The sequence below is a fragment of the Anabas testudineus genome, chromosome 1, assembly GCF_900324465.2.
Source record: "Anabas testudineus chromosome 1, fAnaTes1.2, whole genome shotgun sequence".
In the NCBI taxonomy this organism is placed as follows: Eukaryota; Metazoa; Chordata; class Actinopteri; order Anabantiformes; family Anabantidae; genus Anabas; species Anabas testudineus.
In genome coordinates, this window is record NC_046610.1 from 4823254 (window position 1) to 4848919 (window position 25666).

Below are 25666 nucleotides of genomic sequence, written 5' to 3' on the forward strand. Positions count from 1 at the left end.
GTCCTATCACAACCTAAAAATGTGTTTTTGTAATATTTTATTAGCCTTATAACTAACCACAAACAGGCAGGAATCTTATTCTATACAGTAGACACAGCGTGTAACGGGTTTATATTAAAAACACAGAACATATATATATTTAAATAATGACATAATAGTTAATATGGTAAAAATAATGTCATGTTTCACATGGATCACATGCATCATACACAGTTAGCTAGCTAGCTAACTAGCCACAAACAGTTTCAAGCCTTTTTCTGACAAAACTAACATCTATTGTAAAAGATATATTAGGTTTTTACAGATTTAATTTATTGTACAAATATATAAAATACATACAGCTAAGACGCAGTTAATAAAGGTTGAGGTTTAAACCTCTTGAAATAAAGGCATCAACATGGACAAGAAGGGTCAGGAATTTGTTTATTAGCAATACAGTATGAGTTTGCCTCTAAATAACTATTTTAAGTGTTAATGAAGTGTTAATTAAGTGTTGACATGAAACAGTAATCTAAGTATTTATTTGATTTGGGAGAAAATAGTATTTGTTGTACATTTCACTTCATTATCCAAACATGGAAATTAGTAGATGTTTTAAGCACCACAGTTAACAAAACATTCAAACTACCACAAGTAATGTCTTGTAATAATCATGACAAATAAGCTATATATTATAATATAATACAGTAGATCTCTTATACACAGACAGAGTCAGTTGAACTAACCAGAAGTAGTTAATTCGATCTTAGGTGGACAACAGCATAGGGGGTGTGCTGCTGTTCTTGGAGCTGATGGTGCTGGATGTTGGAGTATGGAGGATCATTGTGGTTCTCTGAGAAGTAGACTGTGCTGTAGTAATGATCAACAGGGTCTTGATCTTGTTCGTCCTCAGGAACAGGGTTGAGCTGATTAAAAATAAGAAGAACAACAGATTATTAGGAAGAACTCAGCTGATAATGATTTTTAAATAGCCTGTGATTTTACACATCATCATTTAACAACGTGACTAGTTGATATCTACTGTACCGCTTTACAAAACACTGGTTGACCTATTACAGACTGTAGGAGAAGAAGAATTGTTATTGATGTTTGGCTTAAACACAAAACATGGCTCAGGTACGCGGGGAAAAGATTTTATGATGGGACAGAAAAGAAGAGGTTTGTGCTGATTTCTGATGGGGATTCAATAATGTTTTTCTATCTAAAGTGAAGCATGTAAAACAATCTTACCTGCTCCATATTTTCTGATGGCTCAACCCTAGGAGACTGACAGGAAGTCCTCTTATTTCTGCTTAATGAAATCAAAAATAAAACTAAGAGTATAATTGAATGTCACTGTTCTTAAAACAAAACAAAATAAAGCAAAGTGCTCACCTAATCCAGCAGAAGACAGAGAGAAGTATTATAACCAGGAGAACAGCTGCAACTCCTGCAGCTACTGGTGCAGATCTTGAAATCCTTTGGACAGTCAGAGTCTTCTCAGTTGATTTTTTGTTTTGGTTGGTTTTAACACTACAAGAGTAGTTTCCTGCATGCTGACTGCTGACTGGGTGTAGAACCAGGTGTTTGTTTTGGTTCTCTGTCAGGGTCAGAGGTCGGCCGTTCAAAAACCATATGTAGTTTGTGTTGTGAGTCAGAGGACAGATGGTTCTGCAGGTCAGTGTGACTCTGTCGCCCTCTGTCACCACCGGAGAAGGATTAAACTTCACTTCCAGGTCTGAAAGGTCAGTAAATGTAGGATAGTTATACTGTACAAGTTCTCATTAAACAAGAAAACAACAGATATCAGCAAAACTGACCATCTACCATTTAACTATGTTTCTTAGTTTAGTTTAGGCAAACAACATTTTCATGCTTAAACAAACAATTTTTTTTTTAGTGTTTAATTCACATGGTTCGTATCACCTGTCCTCATCTTAATAAAACAAAGAAAAGATCTAAATCATGTCTTTGTGTATTTCTAATTTAGGTAAAGTTGCTAAATTAAATTTGCTCACTGAATTAATATTCATGTACACATTTACCTGCATAAATATCCACATGTTTAATTAAATTCTTACCTGTAACAACAAGAGTCACTCCAGGATAATCAAACTCTTTCTCTTCTTCATCATTAGTTTGGACTCTGAATATGTATTCTGCTGAGTCGTTCTTCTTCAGCTGTTTGATTGTCAGGTTGTGGTGATTCTTGTTGTCACTGAACTCTACTCGACGTTCAGCCTCTGTCAGTTTTTCAGCTTCCTGCTTCTCCTCTCTCTTTATTTTATACCAAACTTTAGACTTTGGTTGTTGGTTGTCAGGATGTGAGTATTGACTTGAAATGTTTATTGAAGAACTTTGCAGAGCACAGATTCTCCTGTTGTCATAATTCACAGTCGAGCACTTTTTATCCTCAACACCTGAAACAAACAGGAAAGACTGATCCCAAAAGTGCTGTTCAGTGGCTACTGGATTTGCTTTAAGTTCTTCTGGATGCGAGGTGAAACGTCTTTAAGAAAGAAAGTCCAATTGCCATGAACAGACATTTTGGTATAACCATTACCTGGATGATTGAGAATCTTCTTAGACAAGATTGACAGTAGTTTTAAACTTTCAAAGATACATATTGTAATTAATAAGTAGAAGGGAAGGAGTTTGTAAAACTTCATCAACCACATTCAAACAATGTAAAATGGCAGGGGACAAAACTTAAAAGACAAATCAAATGAATTTATAGATAAGCAGTAATATCTAATGTGCTGTTGTGATTAATTGTATTGTAGTCTTATATAACAGATGTATATATAGTAAACATTGTGTGAGTCATATAAATTAACAGCATGTATCTGTGTCCATAACAATACTGACTGAAACTATAAATTTGATAAATAACATTAGTGAATACAGCCTAACGATAAAAATCAAGTTGAATCAACATCTGTAGTTTTAAACCAAACAATCATCAAACTTATTTACAGCTGTTCATACTCACAAACTTCAGCAGAAAGCAAATTCTCATGGTCTTTTACAGCACATGAGAAGATATCAGGAGAGGAGCTGGGATGTTTAGCCTGTGGTTTATTCTCCTGTTTTCTGTTCCTGTACCATATGAAGACAGTTTGAGGGTCAGTCACAGGACAGCTGCTGTTACAGGTCAGATTGACGTGGCCGGATGCTGAAGGAGTCTTTTGAACCTTTACTTCTGTTGGGAGATGATAAAAACTTCAGCTCATCTGTAGCATGTTGACTTACATATGTTACACGTACTGATCACACTGTTAAAAACACTTTGATTCATAGGTCAGAATGAGTAGAAGTAAAGTTACTGAACAAAGTACAAATTAGAAATTACACATACTGTTAAATTAAGACATCCACTGTGAAATGTTCTATCAGAACAGGAGTGTGTTTGTGTGTAATTAGATAAAACTGAACCTCTGGGATACGTGATGGAGCAGGAGTCGTCCTCTGATTTCTTCTGATGTGAACACATTGTTCCTTTAGCATAGGTCACTTTAAAGCAGGTTGATGTGACAGAATCTGGACAAAAATCAACCATAAACTTTATTTTTGTGTTGATCAATTAATGACTGAATTTAATAAACTTTATAATTTAACTGGTAATTTAATGGTCCAGTCCAATTGAAACCAGTCAAACCCTGAAACACTTATTGAATAACTCATTAATAGCTTTAACACCTGTCTAGAACAATTTTTGGTAACTTAAAATGACCAGTGTCAAACATCATAGTACAGCCTTCCTATCGAAACAGCAGGCCGCTCTGGTGACAAGTTACCAAATATGATTCTCTGTCTGTTAAGGTTTAAGGCTCCAGTGCCTGAACAATAAAACTATTTCCTGTTTCATGACGTACAGCTGCATGTCTTTACTCACCCACTGAGACTTCAGGGGATCTGAGGGTCCCTGTAACCTTTGATACCACAGGAGTATTTGACTGTTTGATCACTGCTGACCAGCTCCTGGTACCAGGGAGATGGACCATCATAGAGAAACTTTCCATTCCTGAACCAGGAGTAAGATTTCAGAGGACAGCTGGTTCTACACATCAGTGTTACTGTCTGATACTTTGTTGTAGGAAATACCCTGACCTGCAGGTCTGAGATGACATTGAATATAAAGAACATATCCACTCATATCACATGTTCTTAAGTTAAACAATATGTCAGAGCCACTGTACCTGTAACTTGGAGCTTAGTCCCATTTGTCCTGCACGTTTGTGGCTCATCTGTTTTCTGACTGCAGCAGTAAAACTTGTCATCACCGTCTCTCAGTTCATTGATTGTTAGATTGAAGTTATTCTCTTCAGATATCTTGTATTTGTCATTTCTCTCTGCAGTGATCTCTGTCACTGGTCCAGTCCTGTTTACAGTGTACCATTTCATGCTTGTAGTGGGTTTTTTGTCTGAGCAGTTCAGCTCCACTGATGTACCTTTTAAGGCACAGACAGTTTTCTGTTGCCCCTGAACCACTTTAACACAAGAATTTGATATTTTTGTCAATATCATTGTAGAAAATCTTTAACCACCTGAGAAAAGATAAAGAGTAATTCCTACCTGAGATGCAGAGGATAAAACACACACACACACACACAACTCCTACAATCCACATGGTTGTAGTTTTCATCTTCTAATCAGAAGTCGATTGTATGATTTCCCAAATGATTTTATCACAGCTGCTGTTTTTATGAAATCTCATAAAACATCAAAAAGACAAAATGCTAAAAATCACCAGGAGTCTTCTTACAGAGTTAAAGACTGAAGACAGAATGAACCACTGGTGAAGTGAAAGCGACTGAAACTTAACACTCAGTTTCCACTTCCTTCCTTAGTTTGGTACTTCTAATAAATAGTCCGTGTGGCAGTCTGTGACGTCATATTTTAAACATGGCACATTGCAACTGTTTTCTTCTCACTGTGTATTTTTGTACAGTTATTAATGATTTCAACTGGCTTTTCGTCACACGTGTGTCAACGTTTAACTTCTTGTTTTTTTAACCACAAAGTTGAGAAATTGTAGGTTTATGTTCTATCAGAGTTTTATGAGCAAGAAGCAAATGTACTGTGTGAATAGCTGATGAAGTCTCTGTCTAATTCTGAAACAGTGTTGTGACAGATGTGTTTGATGTTAAATAGTAAATGGTCACTTATATAGCACTTTTCTACCTAGCTGGAACTCAAAGCACTTTACACTGCATTTCATTCACCCATTCACACAAAGGCACACACACACTCACACACCAATGGCAGAGCTGTTATGCAGCTGACCTGACTTACCGGGGGCAACTTGGGGTTCAGTATCCAAGGACACTTTGGCATGTGACATGGCAGCCGGGAGTCAAACCACCAATCCTGTGATTGGCAGGCAACTGCACTACCTATTGAGCCACAGCCACCCACAATTGATGTTGACCTTTGACCTTCCTCTGATCCAAGTTCAATCTGTTAAACTGCACACATGTCCTCTATATAAACCCAAATTGAAATCCACTGGATGTCACAGAGGTCAGGATGGCCCTAACTCATACAAATACTACAGTACTTTACTGTACTCATGCCCAGAGCATGTCGGACACATTTAATACAAAGCACAAACCTATGTTGAGATCAGTATCTCTAAGGCCGTCCCATTTGTGCATGTGTGTTCATCATCTTTGCACCTGGTTGCGTCCAGATAAACCTCCTCAGGTGGTGTTGAGCTCTGTGGATGTTTTCTAAACCTCCAACCCTCTGCAACAAAGGAGCTGAGCAAGATGCTGCAGGACTGTGTGAGTGCAGCTACAACACCTGCTTCAATCAGACACTTTGTGCTGTTGTTAAATCAGTGACTGGTGGACTCTATGTCACAGTTCCTGTCTCATCCTCGTTCAGTTAATGTTGTTTCTGTCTCCCCCTTGTGTTCACCTTATCTCACTGCCGTGGCTCTTCTCTACAGCCACTTCCTAATGTCCATGTTTAGACCACCTGCACTCTCCACTCTCCTGAACCCTAATCATGGACTTGTTTCACCTGCGTTTCCCTCTCCTTTAAAAACTCCCCTCAGTCCTCTGTTTGGTGCCAGATTGTTGTTTATGGATTGTTGCACATAGACGGTCGCACCTGTTTAGTTTGCACATGGATTATTAGCACGTGAATTGTCTGTATTTGGAAGCACTTAGACTTTTTGTTACATCCTGGACCTTCTCTTAGTTCACTGGACTTCGTCCCCTGCTTGTAATTTGTTTTTATTTGATTTTCAGTTGTTTCTTTGTTTGTTTAGTTAGCGAATATGTTTGTCTTGTGTCTGCATTAGTGCATTGATTTTCATTGTTACTTTGGATTTTCAGTTGTGATGCACAAATGATACTGAGGCTTCGGAGCTTGTGTCACTCTTCTTGAAGCGTAGTGATTCGAAACAGAACACCTGTGTCATGTGACCGATGATGTTTGAAGCTGTTTCGCTTCAAGATTCAAGATTCAAAAAACTTTATTAATCCCAGAGGGAAATTGTTTTGCCTCATTACAGTTGTTCTCAACACAGACAGAAAGAAAGGGAACCACAACCAGGAAAGATCAACACCAACATAAATACACAGTAACAGCAATACAGAAAACTCAATATAAATATATATATATATATATATATATATATATATATATATATATATATATATATATATATATATATATATATATATATATATATATATATATATACAGAATATGTAAAATATGTAAAATAGATGAATGAAATTGGGTCAATATTTATAGCCTATTGTGGATTGACAGCAAGTATACGACACAACTATCACTTCCCCCACCCTTTAGAGAGAGGCGAAGAATTGTACAGATTGATGGCCACATGTAGAAAGGACCTCCTGTGGTTCTCTGTGGAGCATTTAATGTTAATAAGTCTTTGGCTAAACGTGCTCCTCTGTCCAGCCAACACACTGTGCAGAGGGTGGGAGGAATTGTCCAGGATTGAGAGGAGTTTGGACAGCATCCTCCTTTCAGCCACAACATGTAGAGGGTCCAGCTCCACCCCCAGAACAGAGCCAGCCCTTCTAATTTGTTTAGTCTGTCAGTGTCTGGCACCTTCATGTTGCCGCCCCAGCAGACCACAGCATAAAAGATGACACTGGCCACCACAGACTCATAAACACACATCCGCAGCATGGTGCTGCAGACGTTGAAGTCCTAAGTCTCCTCAGAAAGTACATACAAGCTCTGAGCCATTCTGTACAGTGCTGATGAGTTTTTAGTCCAGTCCAGTTTGTTGTCCAAGTACACTCCCAGGTATTTGTACTCTGATAAGACCTACTCTCCCTGTATAGAGAGAGGGATGACAGGACTCCCAGATTTCCTGAAGTCCATCACCAGCTTCTTTGTTTTATTGATGTTGAGTTGCAGATGGTTGAGTCTACACAGTCAACAAAACTGTCCACCACTCCACGGTACTCTGTGACATGAACTTCTGAAGATGACAGGACTCTTCATTCCCTCATTCCTTCCAAATGTGTCGAACCTTTGTATTGGCTATTTATTTGAGTCTTTCAGTGTTTGTCAATGGCTCATGGTGTTTCAATGCATTCTGAGTCAGTGACAGCTTGACAGGATTTACAGATTTTTGTGGTTTGGTGCCATACCAGCTATATAAGATGCATCATTATGCTTCAAAAAGGGGTTGTGAAGAGACAGAGATTTGGAGAGTGAGAGTTTTTGGCAAGTTTCATTGAAAGTACCATCAACAAGCGAAGTTCTAAAGTTTGGGATCATTTTGATCTCATACCACTAAATAAGGTATAATACAGTTTATGGCATACATTTTATGTTGCCATAATTGAATTGTATTTTTAATTTTTAAATGGGTCGCAAAATTACAATTGCTTGTAGGTGTGGTGTTTGTTCTGCACACAAGAGTTGTCTTACAGCAACAATATATCATCTATGCTGCGACACTTGCGTGCCATGCATGAGCCGACTAAAGCCTGCGACAGTAGAAAAAAAAAAATCTCAATAAAAACCTGTGAAGACAACTAACTTGTCTGCTTCTGTGAATAACCATTTTAAATCAACCATGCAAGTCCTCACATGACAAACCATTATCTTTAGAGGTTTTCCGTAAAAACACTTCACACAAAAAAAGATAAAATGTTTTTGAGTTCAAACACTGTGATCATTTGCAAAGTAGGAATGATCTCTAATCCTGTTAGGGAGTCTAAAGGTCAAAGCTTTAAATAAACCCTTAACCACCATTTAACCCAAAATATAATTTGCATTGATTCTTTAGGTTAATCTGGGATGTGTTTTAGAGTATGGGAGAGAGCATCTGCATTTTTATTGTAATGACTATATAATCATTATTAGTATGAATGAACAAAACACTTGAATGACCACACAGACTTTTGTGAACTTTTATTGCTGTCATGGGATTGAAACAGTGCTTCAGTCGTGCCCTTTAGAGGTTGCTATGGCTTAAGTTGTCCACCAGATGTCATCGTCACTGAAGTCTTGAACATTTTTCCACACAATTGTTAGGAAACCCTCAGAGCTTCATGAGGCTTCATTTGCCCACCACTAATTTTCAGTCTGTATGTTAGTTTGTATTTTACCTGCATTAGAGCAGTGGATTTTGTTTCACTCTGTTTGTTCATACTTGTCACTGTATGTCGGGTCTCTTTAGATAGATAGATACTTTATTGATCCCCAAGGGGAAATTTTCAAATGTTCAAAAACATTTGAACATTGAGTAACATGATCTACACAACAATACACGAGACACAGTACAAGAATAACACACAGAATAGACAGTAATACCAACAAAACACACAGTAGGACTTGAATGTAAAGTGACTTAGTTACACATTGTTAAACCATCAGCATGGACACTGACTCTCTGTCAGGGAGTCATTGTACAGGCTGATGGCTGTTGGCACAAATGACTTCCTGAGCTTTTCCTTGTCACAGCGGAGCTGGAGAAGTCTCTGACTAAAACTGCTCCGCTGTTTGATAAACAGGCTGTGGAGAGGATGTGAGCTGTTCTCCATGATGCTCAGCAGTTTGTGCAGCATCCTCCTCTCCACCACCTGCTCTAAAGGTTCCAGAGAAGCCCCCAGCACAGAGCCAGCTTTCCTGATCAGTTCATTTAGTTTCTTAGTGTCGCTGGCTCTGATGCTGCTGCCCCAGCAGACGACAGCAAAGAATATCGCACTGGCTACAACAGACTGGTAAAAGATCTGCAGCATCTTGTTGCACACATTAAAGGACCTGAGCTTCCTCAGGAAGTAGAGTCTACTCTGTCCCTTCCTGTATACAGCCTCTGTGTTGAACTTCCAGTCCAGTCTGTTGTCCAAGTACACTCCCAGGTATTTGTACTCTGATAAGACCTACTCTCCCTGTATAGAGAGAGGGATGACAGGACTCCCAGATTTCCTGAAGTCCATCACCAGCTCCTTTGTTTTATTGATTTTGAGTTGCAGATGGTTGAGTCTACACAGTCAACAAAACTGTCCACCACTCCACGGTACTCTGTGACATCTCCACCCTGAATACATGGTACAACTGCAGAGTCATCACAGAACTTCTGAAGATGACAGGACTCTTCATTCCCTCATTCCTTCCAAATGTGTCGAACCTTTGTATTGGCTATTTATTTGAGTCTTTCAGTGTTTGTCAATGGCTCATGGTGTTTCAATGCATTCTGAGCCAGTGACAGCTTGACAGATTTTACAGATTTAAGTGGTTTGGTGCCATACCAGCTATATAAGATGCCTCATTATGCTTCAAAAAGGGGTTGTGAGGAGACAGAGAATTGGAGAGTGAGAGTTTTTGGCAAGTTTCATGGAAAGTACCATCAACAAGCGAAGTTCTGAAGTTTGGAATCATTTTGATCTCATACCACTAAATAAGGTATAATACAGTTTATGGCATAAATTTTATGTTGCCATAATTGAATTGTATTTTTAATTTTTAAATGGGTCGCAAAATTACAATTGCTTGTAGGTGTGGTGTTTGTTCTGCACACAAGAGTTGTCTTACAGCAACAATATATCATCTATGCTGCGACACTTGCGTGCCATGCATGAGCCGACTAAAGCCTGCGACAGTAGAAAAAAAAAAATCTCAATAAAAATCTGTGAAGACAACCAACTTGTCTGCTTCTGTGAATAACCATTTTAAATCAACCATGCAAGTCCTCACATGACAAACCATTATCTTTAGAGGTTTTCCGTAAAAACACTTCACACAAAAAAAGATAAAATGTTTTTGAGTTCAAACACTGTGATCATTTGCAAAGTAGGAATGATCTCTAATCCTGTTAGGGAGTCTAAAGGTCAAAGCTTTAAATAAACCCTTAACCACCATTTAACCCAAAATATAATTTGCATTGATTCTTTAGGTTAATCTGGGATGTGTTTTAAAGTATGGGAGAGAGCATCTGCATATTTATTGTAATGACTATATGATCATTATTAGTATGAATGAACAAAACACTTGAATGACCACACAGACTTTTCTGAACTCTTATTGCTGTCATGGGATTGAAACAGTGCTTCAGTCGTGCCCTTTAGAGGTTGCTATGGCTTAAGTTGTCCACCAGATGTCACCATCACTGAAGTCTTGAAGCTTTGAACCTTTTTCGACACAATTGTTAGGAAACCCTCAGAGCTTCATGAGGCTTCATTTGCCCACCACTAATTTTCAGTCTGTATGTTAGTTTGTATTTTACCTGCATTAGAGCAGTGGATTTTGTTTCACTCTGTTTGTTCATACTTGTCACTGTATGTCGGGTCTCTTTAGATAGATAGATACTTTATTGATCCCCAAGGGGAAATTTTCAAATGTTCAAAAACATTTGAACATTGAGTAACATGATCTACACAACAATACACGAGACACAGTACAAGAATAACACACAGAATAGACAGTAATACCAACAAAACACACAGTAGGACTTGAATGTAAAGTGACTTAGTTACACATTGTTAAACCATCAGCGTGGACACTGACTCTCTGTCAGGGAGTCATTGTACAGGCTGATGGCTGTTGGCACAAATGACTTCCTGAGCTTTTCCTTGTCACAGCGGAGCTGGAGAAGTCTCTGACTAAAACTGCTCCGCTGTTTGATAAACAGGCTGTGGAGAGGATGTGAGCTGTTCTCCATGATGCTCACTAGTTTGTGCAGCATCCTCCTCTCCACCACCTGCTCTAAAGGTTCCAGAGGAGCCCCCAGCACAGAGCCAGCTTTCCTGATCAGTTCATTTAGTTTCTTAGTGTCGCTGGCTCTGATGCTGCTGCCCCAGCAGACGACAGCAAAGAATATTGCACTGGCTACAACAGACTGGTAAAAGATCTGCAGCATCTTGTTGCACACATTAAAGGACCTGAGCTTCCTCAGGAAGTAGAGTCTACTCTGTCCCTTCCTGTATACAGCCTCTGTGTTGAACTTCCAGTCCAGTCTGTTGTCCAGGTGAACTCCCAGGTATTTGTACCTCTCCACCACCTCCACCTTCTCACCTAGAATGGACACAGTGTCAAAGCCGGTTTTCTTCCTCCTGAAGTCCACAACCATCTCCTTGGTCTTGCTAACATTCAGGGTGAGATGGTTGTTCCCACACCACTTCACAAAGCTGTCCACCACTCTCCACTCTGTACTCGGTCTCCTCCCCACCGCTGATACATCCAACCACTGCAGAGTCATCTGAGAACTTCTGCAGATGGCAGGACTCAGTGTTGTACTGAAAGTCTGAGGTGTACAGGGTGAAGAGGAAAGGTGAGAGGACAGTCCCCTGAGGTGCTCCTGTGCTGCTGACCACCCGCTCAGACTCACATCCCTGCAGTCGTACAAACTGTGGTCTGTCTGTCAGGTAGTCAGTGATCCAGGAGGTTGTGGAGGAGTCTACCTGCATCTTCAGGAGCTTCTCCCTCAGCAGGACAGGCTGGATGGTGTTAAAGGCACTGGAGAAATCAAAGAATGTGATCCTCACAGTGCTGTTTGCCTTGTCCAGGTGTGAGAGAGCTCGCTGAAGCAAGTAGACAATAGCATCATCTGTTAAGTTGGCACTTTGTTTTCACATTAAGTCTACGTTCTTGTAGTTTTCACTTGTTTTCCCCACCTAGTCAGGTTTCCTGTGTCCTCTGCTTTGAGACCGGGTTGAAATAAAATTCCTTTTTGTTGGTTTTACCCATATCTTGCTCGTTAGTTCCTCACATCTTATCCATCCAGTAGCAGTTGTCATGTCCTCTTTTTGAAGCCTTTTTAGTTTTCTTCATATTTTTGACATGATAACCTGTCTCTTCCAGAATGTGCTGCTTTGTGTCTTTAATTCTACAAGATGTCTCCCACTCTGTTAGCTGTGAAGCATGGTGTGAAATGACCAACACACTCCACCACAGGTCAGTTCACTATAGTGCTTCCGTTCTCATGCTGCTAATTGTGGTTCATGGTTCCTGCTTCCTACTCTGTAGTTAATTCAAACTGTCTCATCCTTTTTTGGTAATAGGGTCATACATTTCTCTTCATGACTTCATTACAAATATATTTTCATCTTTCATATTTTTCCTTTTCTGCTGTTTCAAAATTCACTGACACATGTTTAGGTGGTGAATCTTTATATACAGTCCAGCATTAGTCACTGTGACAAGTGAAAATCATTTGTTTGAACCACAGAAGAGCAGTAAAATGTGTTTATGTTAAACACTGTGCAATAAACGCATCAGGCTGGAGGAGATTTAAGTAAAAAGACCCCATAAGTGCTTTAGGGAGAGTTACACACCCAGTTTGCTGAAATATTGAAATTTCTGTTTACCCAGAATATTGTTAGTGACATATTTGTGTTACTGTCTATAAATACCTGACTTTGCTTGAAAGATAAAGAAACAGATGATCCACTCATGCAATAGAAACTGGAGGCAACAAATACTTTACTTTATTATTTGTGTCTTTATGAAATACTGTAAATATGTGTTAATATTCACAGAAGGTGTTCCCATGACTTATTTCTAGCTTGAATCTACTATTTTCTTGCCAATAAATAAGGCTAGAAGATAAATTAATCAAACAAATAACATGGACAATGCTGATTAGAACTGGGGAAAAAAAAATTTACATTCAGTGAACGGAGTGGGAGTTTGGTTCAGCTGATCAGTGGGGAGAAGTTTGCAGCGAAAGATCTTTTCAGCTGAGCAGATGATGCACAGCAGCCTCTGAGTGTCCTGTGTGGTTCCTGTACTGTACCAGACAGTAATGGCTGTTGTGAGGATAAACTCCAAAACATCCCAAAACCAGAGTTTCTGTAACGTTATAAATTCTGGGTTATATTTTTGTATGATTAGACACATTTAAGTCAGAACAATGTAACATTGCGACAGCCCTGTTATGATCCAAAGTTACCAAAATCCTTAAAATGATGTCAACGTACCACGAGAAACCTATGTTTATCTAGACGAGACTGACTCGATGGTGGAGTACAGATCCTCTGTGTGGTTCCTGGAGAAGTGGAGTCGACTGTAGTGATCATTCAGCTCTGTTGGTTGAGTTGAGATGGTTTCATACATGGAACCAGAGTTAAACTGTGGAGACAAGAAACAGCAAACAACAGTCTAAAAATGTATTTTATTCATCAGTTTAATGAGAACAGAATAAAACTAAACCTCCAACAAGGTTTTAGAAACATTTTATTGTGTTGGTCTATTCTGCAAATGTTCGATGGTGAAAACAAAGAGTTTTCATGCATTTAGTTTTATCCCAGAGATTAAAGAAGTAACATACTGGTTGATTTAAACTGGAGTCGACATTACTATTTAATTATGGAAATTTTTGACTGGAACATATTTAACATGACAACATACTGTATAACAACAGTATATCTTAATCTTAGTTTATTGTAATATATGTGACCTCGTTGTTTTTAGTTAACAAAACCCTGAGAGAGATACCAGAAGAGTTTAGCATGAACATGAACAGCTAAAGCAGGTGAATAAAGTTATTAGTTTATAAGATTATGATTTATGTGAAACAGAAACATGTTGTTTACCTGATTCATGTTTTCTGATGTTTCAGTTTCTGGTGATTGACTCAAAGCCTTTTTTCTTCTGATTCATAAAATGAATGAATATAGAAATGAGTAACAGATTTTAAAATAGGTTTGGAACATTGTTGGTTTGTTGAATCTGTGTTTCTCACCTAATCCAGCAGAAGAGAGTGAGAAGTATTATAACCAGGAGAACAGCTGCAACTCCTGCAGCTACTGGTGCAGATCTTGAAATCCTTTGGACAGTCAGAGTCGTCTCAGTTGATTTTTTGTTTTGGTTGGTTTTATCACTACAGGAGTAGTTTCCTGCATGCTGACTGCTGACTGGGTGTAGAACCAGGTGTTTGTTTTGGTTCTCTGTCAGGGTCAGAGGTCGGCCGTTCAAAGACCATATGTAGTTTGTGTTGTGAGTCAGAGGACAGATGGTTCTGCAGGTCAGTGTGACTCTGTCGCCCTCTGTCACCACTGGAGAAGGATTAAACTTCACTACCAGGTCTGAAAGGTCAGTAAATGTAGGATAGTTATACTGTAAAAGTTCTCATTAAACAAGAAGATTGTTGTTAATGTTGTTTAAAACAACAGATTTCAGTAAAGCTGATCTTCTACTCTTTAGGATGTCATTAATTTTGTCTTTTTTCTACCATAGTTGTGTTTCCTCCTCTCTGTATTTTTCTGCAGGTGTCCTTGGCCTTGGAGCTGTTTATCACCAGAGTGCAGTTACTGGTTCTACCGACCTGACCAGTGTTTTTGCTGCTTGTTTGCTTTTGTTGTTGCCTGTTGTTCTTTTCTCTCTTCTCTTTCCATTCACCCCAACCGGTCAAAGTAGATAGCCGCCAACCCCGACCCTGGTTCTGCTGGAGGTTTCCTCCATTAAAGAGAGTTTTTCCTCTCCACTGTCGCCTAGTGCTTGTTCAAGTGGGGTTGTTGTGTTTTCTATATAATTCTTATATTTCGTAAGGTCCTAAAACTTTTAGGACCTTTAGGATTTGGCGTTAATATATATAAATACAATTGAACTGAATTGAAAATATTGACTGTTTGTAGTAGATGGGACATGAACTGTGAGTGTTTAACTCAGATGGTTTTTATACTTGTCCTCACCTTAATGAAACAAGAAAAATCTAAATCATGTTTTGTAGTTTAGGCAAAGTTGCTAATTAAATTCACTGAATTAATATTCATGTACACATTTACCTACATAAATATCCACATATTTAATTAAAATTCTTACCTGTAACAACAAGAGTCACTCCAGGATAATCAAACTCTTTCTCTTCTTCATCATTAGTTTGGACTCTGAATATGTATTCTGCTGAGTCGTTCTTCTTCAGCTGTTTGATTATCAGGTTGTGGTGATTCTTCTTGTTGTCACTGAACTCTACTCGACGTTCAGCCTCTGTCAGTTTTTCAGCTTCCTGCTTCTCACCTCTCTTTATTTTATACCAAACTTTAGACTTGTTGTCAGGATGTGAGTATTGACTTGAAATATTTATTGAAGAACTTTGCAGAGCACAGATTCTCCTGTTGACATAATTCACAGTCGAGCAGTTCTTATCCTCAACACCTGAAACAAAGAGGAAAGACTGGTTTCAAAAGTGCTGTTCAGTGGCTACTGGATTTGGTTTAAGTTCTTCTGGATGTAAGGTGAAACGTCTTTAAGAAAGAAAGTCCATTTGCCATTTTAGTATAACCATGACCTGGATGATTGAGAATCTTAGACAAGATTGACAGTAGTTTTAAACTTTCAAAGGTAAATGGTGTAATAAATAAGCAGAAGACAAGGAGCTTGTAAAAATTCATCAACAACATTCAGACAAATTAAAATGTGCCTAATATGGTAGTGGACAGAACTGAAAAGACAAATCAAATGGATTTATATTTAAGAAATAATGTCTGTGTTATTATGATTAGTTGTATTGTAGTCTTATATTGAATGTAACCACAGGGGTTGCAAGACAGTGACTTCTGTGCTGGTCCCAAGCCCGTATAAATAGAGGGTTGGGTCAGGAAGGGCATCCGGCGTAAAAATTGCCAAAAACAACCATGCGAAGAGAAGTACTGTAGTTTTATATTCCATGTATATATATCTACATCTATCTATATTTATCTAAAAATTAAATCTATCTATCTATGTAGCAGTGTCCCTGACAACACTGACTGAAACTAGAAATTTTAAATACGATAGAAATGATAATGATCAAGTTGAGTCAACATCTGTAGTTTTTAACCAAACAATCATCAAACTTATTTACAGCTGTTCATACTCACAAACTTCAGCAGAAAGCAAATTCTCATGGTCTTTTACAGCACATGACAAGATATCAGGAGAGGAGAGGGGATGTTTAGACGGTGGTTTATTCTCCTGTTTTCTGTTCCTGTACCATATGAAGACAGTTTGAGGGTCAGTCACAGGACAGCTGCTGTTACAGGTCAGATTGACTTGGCCGGATGCTGAAGGAGTCTTTTGAACCTTTACTTCTGTTGGGAGATGATAAAAACTTCAGCTCATCTGTAGCATGTTGACTTACATATGTTACACGTACTGATCACACTGTTAAAAACACTTTGATTCATAGGTCAGAATGTGTAGAAGTAAAGTTACTGAACAAAGTACAAATTAGAAATTACACATACTGTTAAATTAAGACATCCACTGTGAAATGTTCTATCAGGACAGGAGTGTGTTTGTGTATAATTAGATAAAAACTGAACCTCTGGGATACGTGATGGAGCAGGAGTCGTCCTCTGATTTCTTCTGATGTGAACACATTGTTCCTTTAGCATAGGTCACTTTAAAGCAGGTTGATGTGACAGAATCTGGACAAAAATCAACCATAAAACTCAGAATTTGTGTTGATCAATTAATCACTGAATTTTATTAACTTCATCATTTAACCCTTTATTGAGCTCTTACTCAAATACTTGAACCCTGGACCATTATATTATTGTTATTACTGGTACTTGTAACAAATATCACACATATATCAAAATTAATTGAAACCAGTCAAACCCTGAAACACTAGAACAATTTTTGGTATCTCAAAATGCTCAAAATGACCAGTGTCAAACATCATAGTACAGCCTTCCTATCGAAACAGCAGGCCGCTCTGGTGACAAGTTACCAAATATGATTCTCTGTCTGTTAAGGTTTAAGGCTCCAGTGCCTGAACGATAAAACTATTTCCTGTTTAGTTTCATGACGTACAGCTGCATGTCTTTACTCACCCACTGAGACTTCAGGGGATCTGAGGTCCCAGTAACCTTTGATACCACAGGAGTATTTGACTGTTTGATCACTGCTGACCAGCTCCTGGTACCAGGGAGATGGGTCAATATAGAGAAACTTTCCATTCCTGAACCAGGAGTAAGATTTCAGAGGACAGCTGGTTCTACACATCAGTGTTACTGTCTGATCCTCTGCTGTGGGAAATACCCTGACCTGCAGGTCTGAGATGACATTGAATATAAAGAACATATCCATTTATATCACATGTTCTTATGTTAAACAATATGTCAGAGCCACTGTACCTGTAACTTGGAGCTTAATCCCATTTGTCCTGCACGTTTGTGGCTCATCTGTTTTCTGACTGCAGCAGTAAAACTTGTCATCACCCTCTCTCAGTTCATTGATTGTTAGATTGAAGTTATTCTCTTCAGATATCTTGTATTTGTCATTTCTCTCTGCAGTGATCTCTGTCACTGGTCCAGTCCTGTTTACAGTGTACCATTTCATGCTTGTAGTGGGTTTTTTGTCTGAGCAGTTCAGCTCCACTGATGAACCTTTTAAGGCACAGACAGTTTTCTGTTGCCCCTGAACCACTTTAACAGAAGATTTTGATATTTTTGTCAATATCATTGTAGAAAATCTTTAACCACCTGAGAAAAGATAAAGAGTAATTCCTACCTGAGATGCAGAGGATAAAACCCACACACACACACCCAACGTCTACCATCAACATGGTTGTAGTCTTCATCTCCTAATCAGAAAGTCGATTGTATGATTTCCCAAATGATTTTATCACAGCTGCTGTTTTTATGAAATCTCATAAATCATCAAAAAGACAAAATGCTAAAAATCACCAGGAGTCTTCTTACAGAGTTAAAGACTGAAGACAGAACAAACCACTGGTGAAGTGAAGGCGGCTGAAACTTAACATTCAGTTTTCATTTCCTTCCTTAGTTTGGTACTTCTAGTAAATAGTCTGTGTGGTACTCTGTGACATCATGTTTTAAACATGGCACATTGCAACTGTTTTCTTCTCACTGTGTATTTTTGTACAGTTATTGATGATTTAAACTGGCTTTTCGTCACACGTGTCAACGTTCAACCAAAAATTGTAGGTTTATGCTCAGAGTTTTATGAGCAAGAAGCAAATGTACTGTGTGAATAGCTGATAAAGTCTCTCTCTAATTCTGAAACAGTGTTGTGAGAGATGTGTTTAATGTTGACCTTTGACCTTTCTCTGATCCAAGTTCAATCTGTTAAACTGCACACATGTCCTCTATATAAACCCAAATTGAAATCCACTGGATGTCACAGAGGTCAGGATGGCCCTAACTCATACAAATACTGCAGTACTTTACTGTACTCATGCCCAGAGCATGTCGGACACATTTAATACAAAGCACAAACCTATGTTGAGATCAGTATCTCTAAGGCCGTCCCATTTGTGCATGTGTATCTCATCTTTGCACCTGGTTGCGTCCAGATTAACCTCCTCAGGTGGTGTTGAGCTCTGTGGATGTTTTCTAAACCTCCAACCCTCTGCAACAAAGGAGCTGAGCAAGATGCTGCAGGACTGTGTGAGTGCAGCTACAACACCTGCTTCAATCAGACACTTTGTGCTGTTGTTAAATCAATGACTGCTGGACTCTAACTTCCAAAGTCACATTTTCTTTCTTATGTCACTTCCTGTCTGGTTGCTGTTCAGGTACAGAGCCCTGTGTTCACCCTGGCTCTGCTCTACAGTCACTTCCTAATGTCCATGTTTAGACCACCTGCACTCTCCACTCTCCTGAACCCTAATCATGGACTTGTTTCACCTGTGTTTCTCTCTCCTTTAAAAACTCCTCTCAGTCCTCTGTTTGGTGCCAGATTGTTGTTTATAGATTGTTGCACATAGACGGTCGCACCTGTTTAGTTTGCACACAATCACTTAAACTTTATGTTACATTCTGGACCTTTTCTTAGTTCACTGGATTTTGTCCCCTGCTTGTAATTTGTATACCTGCCATTTGCAGTGGTTTTCAGTTGGCACTTTGTTTTCACATTAAGTCTACGTTCTTGTAGTGTTCACTTGTTTTCCCCACCTAGTCTGATTTCGCTGTGTCCTTTTTTTGAGACTGGGTTGAAATAAATTTCCTTTTCGTTTGTTATACCCGTGTCCCGCTCAGCAGTTGTCGTGACCTCTTTTTGAAGCCGTTTTAGTTTTGTTCATATTTTGGACATGATAATCTGTCTCTTCTAGAATGTGCTGCTTTGTGTCTTTAATTCTACAGGATGTCTCGAGCATGGTGTGAAATGATCGACACACTCCACCACAGGTCAGTTCTTCCGTTGTCATGCTGCTAATTGTGGTTCCTGTTTCCTACTCTGTATTTAACTCAAACATTTTCATCCTTTTTTGGTAATAGGGTCATACATTTCTCTTCATGACTTCATTACAAACATATTTTTATCTTTCATATTTTTCCTTTTCTGTTGTTTCAAAATGCAGCGTTCACTGACACAGGCCAGACAGAAACAGCAGATTAACAAATGTTTAAGTGGTGAAACTTTATATACACTCCAGCATTAGTCACTGTGACATTTAAAAGTGAAAATCATTTGTTGGAACCACAGAAGAGCAGTAAAATGTGTTTATGTTAAACACTGAAATAAACTCACCAGGCTGGAGGAGATTTAAGTAAAAGACCCCGTAAGTGCTTTAGGGAGAGTTACACACCCAGTTTGCTGAAATATTGAAATTTCTGTTCACCCAGAATATTATTGGTGACATATTTGTGTTACTGTCTATAAATACTTGACTTTGCTTGAAAGTTAAAGAAACAGATGATCCACTCATGCAACAGAAACTGGAGGCAACAAATACTTTACTTTATTATTTGTGTCTTTATGAAATACTGTAAATATGTGTTAATATTCACAGAAGGTGTTCCCATGACTTATTTCTAGCTTGAATCTACTATTTTCTTGCCAATAAATAAGGGTAGAAGATAAATTAATCAAACAAATAACATGGACAATGCTGATCAGAATTGGGGAAAAAAAAATTTACATTCAGTGAACGGAGTGGGAGTTTGGTTCAGCTGATCAGTGGGGAGAAGTTTGCAGCGAAAGATCTTTTCAGCTGAGCAGATGATGCACAGCAGCCTCTGAGTGTCCTGTGTGGTTCCTGTACTGTACCAGACAGTAATGGCTGTTGTGAGGATAAACTCCAAAACATCCCAAAACCAGAGTTTCTGTAACGTTATAAATTCTGGGTTATATTTTTGTATGATTAGACACATTTAAGTCAGAACAATGTAACATTGCGACAGCCCTGTTATGATCCAAAGTTACCAAAATCCTTAAAATGATGTCAACGTACCACGAGAAACCTATGTTTATCTAGACGAGACTGACTCGATGGTGGAGTACAGATCCTCTGTGTGGTTCCTGGAGAAGTGGAGTCGACTGTAGTGATCATTCAGCTCTGTTGGTTGAGTTGAGATGGTTTCATACATGGAACCAGAGTTAAACTGTGGAGACAAGAAACAGCAAACAACAGTCTAAAAATGTATTTTATTCATCAGTTTAATGAGAACAGAATAAAACTAAACCTCCAACAAGGTTTTAGAAACATTTTATTGTGTTGGTCTATTCTGCAAATGTTTGATGGTGAAAACAAAGAGTTTTCATGCATTTAGTTTTATCCACAGAGATTAAAGAAGTAACATACTGGTTGATTTAAACTGGAGTCGACATTACTATTTAATTATGGAAATTATTGACTGAAACATATTTAACATGACAACATACTGTATAACAACAGTATATCTTAATCTTAGTTTATTGTAATATATGTGACCTCATTGTTTTTAGTTAACAAAACCCTGAGAGAAATTCCAGAAGTGTTTAGCATGAACATGAACAGCTAAAGCAGGTGAATAAAGTTATTAGTTTATAAGTTTATGATTTATGTGAAACAGAAACATGTTGTTTACCTGATTCATGTTTTCTGATGTTTCAGTTTCTGGAGATTGACTCAAAGCCTTTTTTCTTCTGATTCATAAAATGAATGAATATAGAAATGAGTAACAGATTTTAAAATAGGTTTGGAACATTGTTGGTTTGTTGAATCTGTGTTTCTCACCTAATCCAGCAGAAGAGAGTGAGAAGTATTATAACCAGGAGAACAGCTGTAACTCCTGCAGCTACTGGTGCAGATCTTGAAATCCTTTGGACAGTCAGAGTCTTCTCAGTTGATTTTTTGTTTTGGTTGGTTTTAACACTACAGGAGTAGTTTCCTGCATGCTGACTGCTGACTGGGTGTAGAACCAGGTGTTTGTTTTGGTTCTCTGGCAGGGTCAGAGGTCGGCCGTTCAAAGACCAAACGTAGTTTGTGTTGTGAGTCAGAGGACAGCTGGTTCTGCAGGTCAGTGTGACTCTGTCGCCCTCTGTCACCACTGGAGAAGGATGAAACTTCACTTCCAGGTCTGAAAGGTCAGTAAATGTAGGATAGTTATACTGTACAAGTTCTCATTAAACAAGAAGATTGTTGTTTGTTATTTGTTTGTTAATGTTGTTTAAAACAACAGAGTTGAGTAAAGCTGATCTTCTACCGTTTAGGATGTCATTAATTTTGTCTTTTTTCTCCCATAGTTGTGTTTCCCCCTCTCTGTCTCCCTCTCTCTGTTCTCCTCAACCTGTCATGGTTTCGGCCTGGCATCAGGCCAAGCTGAGGATTTCCCTCACTGCTCCACCTCACTCTCCCTCTGCTCTTGCCAATCAGCAGCATAATGGACTCACCTGTGTTCCCCTCACACTACATAAACTCTCCTCAGACCTTCCTCCCCTGTCACATCGTCGTCATTCCCCCCTCTTGTTTCCAGCGTCGTTTTCCCCAACCTGTCTCCAGCCTGTGGTTCCTTGCCTGTGTTCCTGCCTGTTGCTTTCCCTGACTGTTGCCCAACCTTGCCTGCTCCTGCTCATTCCTCCTCAGCCCTGTCTGCTTCCCCCCCTGGACTCTGGATTTTGTGCTTCCCCCTCATGGACTCTCTAGACTTGTTTTCCCCTCCTGAATCTTTGGACTTTGTTACCTGTTCCCGTGAGTGTTTTCCTGCCTCTGAGCAGTGGTTTTTGGTTTTGTACTTTGGTTCCTGTTTTGTTACTTTGTTCTCTGCCACCTGGGTAGTTTTCTGTTGTTACTTTGTCCTTGTGTTTTGCCTGTTTTTGTAGTGTCTGTTGACACCCAGCTTAGTTTCCCTTGTTTTGGTACTTTTTGCTAATAAATCCTGTTAAGTTCATTCCTGCCTCGTCCCCCTCCCTTAAAACTGTGACACAACCTTGGTGCTGTATATCACCAGAGTGCAGCTATTGGTTCTACTGACCTGGCCAGTGTTTTTTCTACTTGTTGTTCTTTTCTCTCTCCTCTTTCCATTCACCCCAACTGGTCGAGGTAGATAGCTGCCAAACCCCGACCCTAGTTCTGCTGGAGGTTTCTTCCATTAAAGAGAGTTTATAATTCTTATATTTTCTAAGGTCCTAAAACTTACACTTATTGTGATTTGGCGTTATATCAATAGAATTGAACTGAATTGAAAATATTGACTGTTTGTAGTAGATGGGACATGAACTGTGAGTGTTTAACTCAGATGGTTTTTATCACATGTCCTCACCTTAATGAAACGAGAAAAAGATAAATCATGTTTTCTAGTTTAGGCAAAGTTGCTAATTAAATTCACTGAATTAATATTCATGTACACATTCACCTGCATAAATATCCAAGTAATAATTAAACTCCTACCTGTAACAATAAGAGTCACTCCAGGAGAATCAAACTCTTTCTCTTCTTCATCATTAGTTTGGACTCTGAATATGTATTCTGCTGAGTCATTCTTCTTCAGCTGTTTGATTGTCAGGTTGTGGTGATTCTTGTTGTCACTGAACTCTACTCGACGTTCAGCCTCTGTCAGTTTTTCAGCTTCCTGCTTCTCACCTCTCTTTATTTTATACCAAACTTTAAAATTTGGTTGTTGGTTGTCAGGATGTGAGTATTGACTTGAAATGTTTATTGAAGATCTTTGCAGAGCACAGATTCTCCTGTTGATATAATTCACAGTCGAGCACTTTTTATCCTCAACACCTGAAACAAAGAGGAAAGACTGATCCCAGGTGAAACATCTTCAAGAAAGCAGGTCCAGTTGCCACGAACAGACATTTTAGTATAACCATGACCTGTATGATTGACAATCTTCTTAGATAAGATTGACAGTAGTTTTAAACTTTCTAAGGTAAATGGTGCAATAAATAAGTAGGCAAGGAGTTTGTAAAACTTCATCAACAATATTCCTAAAGAAAAAAATCAAGTTGAATCAACATCTGTAGTTTTAAACCAATCATCAAACTTATTTACAGCTGTTCATACTCACAAACTTCAGCAGAAATCAAATTCTCATGGTCTTTTACAGCACATGACAAGATATCAGGAGAGGAGCTGGGATGTTTAGACAGTGGTTTATTCTTCTGTTTTCTGTTCCTGTACCATATGAAGACAGTTTGAGGGTCAGTCACAGGACAGCTGCTGTTACAGGTCAGATTGACTTGGCCGGATGCTGAAGGAGTCTTTTGAACCTTTACTTCTGTTGGGAGATGATAAAAACTTCAGCTCATCTGTAGCATGTTGACTTACATATGTTACACGTACTGATCACACTGTTAAAAACACTTTGATTCATAGGTCAGAATGTGTAGAAGTAAAGTTACTTAACAAAGTACAAATTAGAAATTACACATACTGTTAATGAAATGTTCTATCAGGACAGGAGTGTGTTTGTGTATAATTAGATAAAAACTGAACCTCTGGGATACGTGATGGAGCAGGAGTCGTCCTCTGATTTCTTCTGATGTGAACACATTGTCCCTTTAGCATAGGTCACTTTAAAGCAGGTTGATGTGACAGAATCTGGACAAAATCAATCATAAAACTCAGAATTAGTGTTGATCAATGAATGACTGAATTTAATAAACTTTATCATTTAACCCTTTATAGAGCTCTTACTGAAATACTTGAACCCTGGACCATTATATTATTGTTATTACCGGTACTTGTAACGAATATCACACGTATATCAAAATTAATTGAAACCAGTCAAACCCTGAAACACTAGAACAATTTTTGGTAACTCAAACTGCTCAAAATGACCAGTGTCAGACATCATAGTACAGCCTTCCTATTCAAACAGCAGGCTGCTGTGGTGACAATTATGACACAGAAGTTACCAAATATGATTCTCTGTCTGTTAAGGTTTAAGGCTCCAGTGCCTAAACAATAAAACTATTTCCTGTTTAGTTTCATGACGTACAGCTGCATGTCTTTACTCACCCACTGAGACTTCAGGGGATCTGAGGTCCCAGTAACTTTTGCTACCACAGGAGTATTTGACTGTTTGATCACTGCTGACCAACTCCTGGTACCAGGGAGATGGACCATCATAGAGAAACTTTCCATTCCTGAACCAGGAGTAAGATTTCAGAGGACAGCTGGTTCTACACATCAGTGTTACTGTCTGATCCTCTGCTGTGGGAAATACCCTGACCTGCAGGTCTGAGATGACATTGAATATAAAGAACATATCCATTTATATCACATGTTCTTAAGTTAAACAATATGTCAGAGCCACTGTACCTGTAACTTGGAGCTTAGTCCCATTTGTCCTGCATGTTTGTGGCTCATCTGTTTTCTGACTGCAGCAGTAAAACTTGTCATCACCCTCTCTCAGTTCATTGATTGTTAGATTGAAGTTATTCTCTTCAGATATCTTGTATTTGTCTTTTCTCTCTGCAGTGATCTCTGTCACTGGTCCAGTCCCGTTTACAGTGTACCATTTCATGCTTGTAGTGGGTTTTTTGTCTGAGCAGTTCAGCTCCACTGATGAACCTTTTAAGGCACAGACAGTTTTCTGTTGCCCCTGAACCACTTTAACAGAAGAATTTCATATTTTTGTCAATATCATTGTAGAAAATCTTTAACCACCTGAGAAAAGATAAAGAGTAATTCCTACCTGAGATGCAGAGGATAAAACCCACACACACACACCCAACTCCTACAATCCACATGGTTGTAGTCTTCATCTTCTAATCAGAAAGTCGATTGTATGATTTCCCAAATGATTTTATCACAGCTGCTGTTTTTATGAAATCTCATAAATCATCAAAAAGACAAAATGCTAAAAATCACCAGGAGTCTTCTTACAGAGTTAAAGACTGAAGACAGAATGAACCACTGGTGAAGTGAAGGCGACTGAAACTTAACACTCAGTTTCCACTTCCTTCCTTAGTTTGGTACTTCTAGTAAATAGTCTGTGTGGCAGTCTGTGACATCATGTTTTAAACATGGCACATTGCAACTGTTTTCTTCTCACTTTGTATTTTTGTACAGTTATTCATTATTTCA

The 25666-nt window shown here is 38.6% G+C and overlaps 1 protein-coding gene across 3 annotated transcripts; it reads right to left on the reverse strand.

Annotated features, from left to right (window-relative positions):
- Nucleotides 1–22: 22 nt before the first annotated feature.
- LOC113161919 lies at nt 23–25527 on the reverse strand. Of its 3 annotated transcripts, none has more exons than XM_026359752.2 (9): nt 25275–25527; nt 24899–25189; nt 24596–24817; nt 24071–24175; nt 23643–23852; nt 15241–15573; nt 14162–14504; nt 1231–1288; nt 23–905 (listed from the first exon to the last, which is right to left on the reverse strand). In XM_026359752.2, the coding sequence occupies exons 1-9, from the start codon at nt 25342–25344 to the stop codon at nt 735–737; spliced, it is 1803 nt and encodes a 600-aa protein (XP_026215537.1). In that variant the 5' UTR covers nt 25345–25527; the 3' UTR covers nt 23–734. The 3 variants fall into 3 exon arrangements, with proteins under 3 accessions (XP_026215537.1, XP_026215539.1, XP_026215538.1); XM_026359753.1 differs by lacking the exons at nt 23–905; nt 1231–1288 and adding exons at nt 13404–13548; nt 14013–14070; XM_026359754.2 differs by lacking the exons at nt 14162–14504; nt 15241–15573; nt 23643–23852; ... (2 more) ...; nt 24899–25189; nt 25275–25527 and adding exons at nt 1375–1717; nt 2061–2399; nt 2972–3181; ... (1 more) ...; nt 4179–4469; nt 4555–4804.
- Nucleotides 25528–25666: the final 139 nt, after the last annotated feature.

Coding starts and splice junctions, on each gene's coding strand:
- LOC113161919 (XM_026359752.2), bottom strand. CDS start 25,344: ATGAAGACTACAACCATGTGGATTGTAGGAGTTGGGTGTGTGTGTGTG. Junction 25,190..25,274: donor TTTTATCCTCTGCATCTCAG/GTAGGAATTACT, acceptor CTTCTGTTAAAG/TGGTTCAGGGGCAACAGAAA. Junction 1,289..14,161: donor ACTCTCTTCTGCTGGATTAG/GTGAGAAACACA, acceptor TTCATTAAGCAG/AAATAAGAGGACTTCCTGTC.